Source organism: Guillardia theta (genome assembly GCF_000315625.1).
Source record: "Guillardia theta CCMP2712 unplaced genomic scaffold GUITHscaffold_169, whole genome shotgun sequence".
NCBI lineage: Eukaryota > Cryptophyceae > Pyrenomonadales > Geminigeraceae > Guillardia > Guillardia theta.
This window is the reverse complement of record NW_005434507.1, coordinates 3,223-9,613: the sequence shown is the minus strand read 5'-3', so window position 1 is coordinate 9,613 and position 6,391 is coordinate 3,223. Positions and strand designations below refer to the sequence as shown.

The 6,391-nt window shown below is 54.6% G+C and overlaps 2 protein-coding genes across 2 annotated transcripts; one reads left to right on the top strand and one right to left on the bottom strand.

Moving 5' to 3' along the window:
* Window positions 1–1,042: 1,042 nt before the first annotated feature.
* Window positions 1,043–1,781, bottom strand: GUITHDRAFT_120053 (hypothetical protein; the record flags this gene model as incomplete). Its single annotated transcript, XM_005820646.1, has 3 exons — window positions 1,043–1,421; window positions 1,590–1,652; window positions 1,699–1,781. The coding sequence occupies 3 exons, from the start codon at window positions 1,779–1,781 to the stop codon at window positions 1,043–1,045; spliced, it is 525 nt and encodes a 174-aa protein (XP_005820703.1).
* A 697-nt stretch (window positions 1,782–2,478) lies between these two features.
* Window positions 2,479–2,799, top strand: GUITHDRAFT_81181 (hypothetical protein; the record flags this gene model as incomplete). Its single annotated transcript, XM_005820645.1, has 1 exon — window positions 2,479–2,799. One exon carries the CDS (start codon window positions 2,479–2,481, stop codon window positions 2,797–2,799), a length of 321 nt encoding a protein of 106 aa, XP_005820702.1.
* Between the last annotated feature and the right edge of the window lie 3,592 nt (window positions 2,800–6,391).

Sequence of the window (6,391 nt, the reverse complement as noted above, 5' to 3'; positions counted from 1 at the left end):
TACTCCGCCCCGACCACGACCAAGCACCGACGGGCGATACGACAGCAGGACCTGTCAAGGATGTACGGCAAGAGCCGTGCGGCGATCTGCAAGGTGCTGAGGCCGGAGTACGCGAGGGGGGTCATGGCGACGGCTCGAGGGCTCGTGGTCAGGAGCCGCAACGAGATCCTCGACAACATCGCCAAGGAGGAGCGTCTCAAGGAGGAGCCCCCGCCGACCAGCACAGCTCTCAAGCTCCCTGGCTGAGAGGCAGGAGGAGACACTGTGATGCTGCTCAGGATCTGGTCCTGGCGTATACAGGGAAAGGGCAGATACGGGGATGGGCATGGAGGGGAGGGGGGGAGGGGTGGTGCTGTACACACGTCCTTGAGATCAGAGAGAGAGGTTACCAGAGCGATCGCTGCTGCGTCGATTATAGAGCACGAGCACAACACAAGCACGAAAAATCGGCCGCAGAAGGCGGCATGGTGAAGAGACGAGGACGAGGAGGTAGACGAGGAGTGGTCTAAGGACGAGAGAAGATACAGCAGTGTAAGGACGAGAGAAGATACAGCAGTGTAAGGACGAGAGAAGATAGTGTAAGGACGAGAGAAGATAGATTTTCAAAAGACAAAGTCTCTAAGTTCACTTGAAGAACTCTATGCACAAGCACCACGCTATCCGCGCGTGTGCGAGGAGGAAGGAGATCGAAAGCAGATGACGCATCCTCCGAATGTCATGGATACAACAGCCTTGACTTGTTCTTCTCCCTTATCATCGTCCTGAACCAACGTTGGCAAACCACTCTTAACGAGAAGGCGCACAGAATACAGGCCGAATAAGGATCAACAGCGAAAGAATCGAGTATTTGGACTGAGCAGAGCAGAGCAGAGCAGAGGACAGGACAGGACAGAAGACGAGAGGAGACGAGAGGAGACGAGAGGAGGCGAGAGGAGACGAGAGGAGACGAGAGGAGAGACGAGGCGAGACTTCTTCTTCTTCTTCTTCTTCTTTTCTTCTTCTTGTTCTCCTTCTTCTCCTTCTTCTCCTTCTTGTTCATCCGCTAACGCTGATGCTTGAGCTCAGCACAATGCTCCTGCCCTTGGTTCTTTCCCTCCAAATGATGCTGCATAGCCCGCTTCTTCCTCTTCGCCTCCTCCTTGATCCTCTTCATCACCCCCGCTCGCTTCTTCGTCTTCATCACCCCTATCGCGTACTCCGGCTTCAGCACCTTGCTGATCGCCGCTCGGCTCTTCCCGTACGCCTTGGCGATGTCCCACTGGTGCACCGTCCTCCGGAAGCTCGTCGATGCTGGCGCCGAGTAGTACATGCACACGTTGTTGAGCCTCTGGTCGGTCTTGGGAGGCGAGGAGGAGATCCGAGCAAGGGCTCGGCCCCGCAGAGTCGTAGGGGGAGGGCGAGGACAGTAGGGGTGTTCTGTCCTTGGATGTTGACAAGCTTTCCTCCTCAGGTGTTGAGCATCCCGTGAGTGTTGGCTCCCGTGGACGCGAGCTATCAGTGAGTGTTGGCTTGACTTGTTTGTTGTGCGAGAATAGAGAGAGATAGATGGACGTTTATGTTGAGCTAGGCTGAAGGTTCATGATATTAACCCTCGGGGGTTGACAACTTCGCGATGCTCTCGAGGATCTCGTTGCGGCTCCTGACCATGAGCCCTTGCGCCGTCGTCATGACCCCCCTCGCGTTCTCCGGCCTCAGCACCTTGCTGAGGTCGTGGTCGGCGCGGAGTAGTAGAGGCAGACGATGTCGAGCTTCTCCTGATCGGTCAGCCGGCTCCTGCCCATGCACGCCGAGCTGTGCTTGCTCCGCGCCGCCGCGTCCCAGCGGCCGGTCTCCGACCCCCAGCTCGCGTCCACGGGAGCCGCGAGGGAGTCGAGGGAGGGGTCGTCGGGCCAGAACAGACAGTCGGGGGCATCGACGGGCCAGGAAGGGTCCTCAGGGAGGAGGGGGAGGTGAAGCACACTGCAAGGCGACAGGCAGCGGTCATCACTGGTAGAAGCGGAGGGGTCTGGGACGTCGACGGGGTCGATGGGGAGGAGGGAGGAGGGGTGGAAGGAGGGGTCTTGAGGGAGGAGGAAAGGTAGAGACGGGGACATGGCAGGAGCTGCGGAGGGAGGAGAGGAGGAGGGGCTGGATCTTTATCGGGTACCCGTACCCCCGTACCCCCGTCCCCCCATCGGTGAAGCGCCGGTAAAAGGGGGTCCCGCGGAGGGTCGTCAACGGTCTTGCAACGGTCCCAGCTTGTGCCCCTTTTTCCCGGATCCGTGGGACCCCCACCCCCTCGAGCAAAACAACCAGGACCGGTGAGTACTTCGGCCCATGCCCCCCTGGTCTATTATAAGAAGTATAAGAAGTATACTTCTTTTTTTCGAGATCTTGAAGTTCCTGCTGAACCCCCTCTCAACCCTTCTGTGGAGGGGGTGGAGGTACAGTGAAGGTAGTCTGTCTGAGCTGGTTCATTTTCATTGTTAGAGCTCTCTAATGATTAACGTTGTATCACATTATTTGCTTAGTGTTTGTTTCAAGTTTAACGTTATATCACATTATTTGCTTAGTGTTTGTTTCAAGTTTAACGTTATATCACATTATTTGCTTAGTGTTTGTTTCAAGTTTAACGTTATATCACATTATTTGCTTAGTGTTTGTTTCAAGTTTAACGTTATATCACATTATTTGCTTAGTGTTTGTTTCAAGTTTAACGTTATATCACATTATTTGCTTAGTGTTTGTTTCAAGTTTAACGTTATATCACATTATTTGCTTCAAACTAGTTGTGTTTGCTGTGTGCCGACATTCACATAACCTTCTTTCGAATATGACCCCTACCCCACCAAGAGACCTTTTTAGGACCTCACCCATCCACCCACCCTACCCTGAAACACTTACACACGGCACCCGCCTCAGAGGTCCAAGACTCAAAACACTAACTGCGGCCAAATTTCTGAGCTCCATCTCGCTGCTTGACCCAGAACTGAGCAACGTCTAACGAGGTTTCACAAGATTTACCAGAGCAACTTGTGTTTATTACAACTTAGGATATCATTCACTGTCACTTGACAATGAATTATATGTTTTTGCTTCTTTCTTTCACATGTTCTTGAAGTACCTTGTCTGTGCAAACTGCCCACTCCTATCACTTGAGCTCTCTGCCCCTTCTCTCTGATTGAGCCACGAGATGAAATCTTTTAGATATTTCTTGAATGTTTCATCTCGGCCTTGAAACATCAAAGATTCTCACCGACTATCAAAGAAGGAATTCAGTTCCATTACACTTCTCCGGATGAATTGGTCAAAGCACTTCATGAGATAAGCTATGCCTGCAAACCGTTTGCTGCATGCTCTGTCAAAATTTGCTCGTTGCATTTTCTCCGAAGGAGGTATCCCTTTGGCATGTTTGCCAGAGTGATAAAGATTCCATGCACTGTTGAAACATTTCGTTTCTCCAGAAATTCGAATCGTTTTCAGATCAGCTTGATCAGTCTGAGTCACAGTGTGAATAACGCCAGCTCGATCCATTGACACACTGTACAGTGCTCCGATTCAGCAGTGCGCCAGCTTTTACGTCTCCGAGGTCAGGTTCCTCTTCCTGTTCCTGGTGTTCTGTCGCATGTTGCCCTATCTCCGGAATCTCCTTCAGCATGCCTGCGACTGAATCGTTGTTTTCTGCAACCTTGCGTTTCAAATCCTCCAGGCTCGGAACACCAACGCACATATGATCATCTTGCCATCAGATGTGTTGCATGCAGCAGGATCTGAACCGTATTCACGGATCTACAGATGACATCCCAACTAAATGTGACATATGTCAGGCTGCCCACGATCCTATCTTCTTACGCCCATGTAATTCTCTTCCGTCAACGGATTTGCATCCTTTCCCGAGCTAAGGTCAATTTCGTGACACCCACTGCCGCCTCATCTATGAAGACCTTTGTAGGACTCCAATATATGGTTGTATCAATCTTCCACCGAAAGTCTTTGAGCGGTTGTTCCTTCTGGAAACATGCCTGACGCCAGACCTTAGAGACATGTTTGACTGAAACTTAAACTTCAAGTGGTTTTTTCGTCATTATCACTAGCGCAACGAAGACATTTGCTGGTGCGAGCATTTCCTCATGTACAAAGAAACCGACCCCCGTCTTTCCAGCAACTCTTGATCTTCTCAGGGGTTGGACTGCGATTTCGTGCTCAACTCCGAAGCTGCTGACAAGCAACAAGCTCTCTTCTCACACAGCAAAGTAATCAGTTGGCTTACAGAACTCCAAGAGGAGGTCTTCGGGTTGACCAATCTCTTACAGATCCAATCTCTTTCCCATCCAATCTCTTACAGATTCCACTCACTGATTCTATCTGTCCCCTTACATCTTCCTCTTCTTCTTCACATTCCATTCTTAATATGACACGCAAAAATCGAGAACGGTATCTAGACGTCTCAGGTGATCCGACTTGCAAATGCATCCGGTCCAGGATCTTTCGTCAGCTCAAGGCCTCCCTGTCCTTCGCTACCATCATCGCGGGTGCATTCCCGGGCCGGTATGCGTCTCATTCCTTCGGCGGCGGCCACAGCGACATCCCTGGCATGGCGCTGGTCGCCTGCGCGCTGTTAAGTAAAGGTATCAGTTAAGTTTGGGGGACAGCAGTTGGCAGGCCCGATTGGGTCCGTTTGGCCTGTGCGACAGTGTCAGGGTCAAGCCTCCTCGACTCTCCTGATTGTCCTCGTACTGATTTTTAACTTAACTTTGAGTAAAGAGGTCGCAAGTGAGTTCCTTCGGTTTACTACTATATAACTCCGTTAGCCTAGAACTTCTGTGACAGGGCAAGCCCCGGCCGGCCGGGCCCGGGCCCGGCGGAAGAGGCCGGGCACTCAGTACTGATTCGGAAACTTGGCCGTCTTTGATTGACTAGCCTTGTTGCTTTTTCGAGACTGAGAGGTTTCATGCAAGCAAGGGGAGAAGAGCGCGGAGCAGAGCGGAGAGGAGACGAGAGGAGAGGAGAGCAGAGCAGAGCAGAGGACAGGAGGCCGGGACAGGACAGGAGAGGACAGGACAGGACAGAAGAGGACAGGAGAGGACAGCACCAGACAAAACTTGACAGAGCAGGACTCCTCCCCCTCCTCCTCCTCCTCTCCCTCCTCCTTTCTTCTTCTTCTTCTTCTTCTTGTTCTCCTTCTTCTTCTTCTTCTTCTCCTCCTTCTTCTTGTTCATCCGCTAACGCTGATGCTTGAGCTCAGCACAATGCTTCTGCCCTTGGTTCTTTCCCTCCAAATGATGCTGCATAGCCCGCTTCTTCCTCTTCGGCTCTTCCCGTACGCCTTGGCGATGTCCCACTGGTGCACCGTCCTCCGGCAGCTCGTCTTTGCCGGTGCCGTGTAGTACATGCACACGATGTCGAGCCTCTCCTGCGCGCTCAGCCGGCTCTTGCCCGTGCAGGCCTGGCTGTGGGTCCTGCGGGCGTCGGCGTCCCAGCGGGATCGGTCTTGGGATGCGAGGAGGAGGTCCGAGCAAGAGCTCAGCCCGGCAGAGTCGTCGGGGGAAGGCGAGGACAGCTGCTCCTCCTCAGCGTCCGCTTGCTCAGGGAGGGGGTCAGCTTGAGTCGAGGAGCAGAAGAGGCAGGGCCCGGGCCGTCGTCGTGTAGGCGAGGGGCACCGCAGGGGCAGGAGGAGAGGGGGAGGGAGAAGAAGTCAGGAGGGAGGGGGCAGGAGGAGAGGAGGAGGAAGCCTCCTCCGAGTCGCATGGATATGGCGCGATATCGACTCACGCCGAAGCATTCACGCCGAGCGCCGGCGCGTGACTCGTGGCAGTGACGTCGGACCGTCCCAGCCCGGTGAGTCACGTGACAGCCAGTGACTGAGGCCCGGGCCTTCGGCGCCGAAAGAGTGACTCACTGAACTTCGGAAGTGGCAAACTTTGCCCGGATCGACGGTATGCTTTGCACTGCGGAGGGGGCCCGCTGCCAGCCTCCGGCGCCCGGCCGCTGATCGCGGCCGCACGGCCGCGCTCACTGCGGCATGATGGTCAGTTCAAGGCAAGTTTCTTGCACTTCCGCCTCACGGTCCTTCGGCCGGATGGCACTTAGAGTACAGAGTCCGTCTTGCCGCCGCCCCGCGACCGTCGGCGGCGTCACTGCCGGGCAGGCTGAGTCGCCGGGCCGCACTGCTGCCCGGCCCGGCCGCCGGGCCGCGGCGTACGTGACTGCCGGGCAGAGTCGGGCCGTGGGGGCTGCCGCGGGGGTGCCACCGACTGCTGCGGGGCCGGTCGTTGATTGACTAGCCTTGAAAACAGTCAGCGCGTTTGACTGCTTGTTGGAGATTTTCATGCAAGCCGCTGAAGGGAGGAAGAGCGCGGAGAGGAGAGGAGAGGAGAGGAGAGGAGAGGAGAAGAGAGGAGGAGGGGAGGGG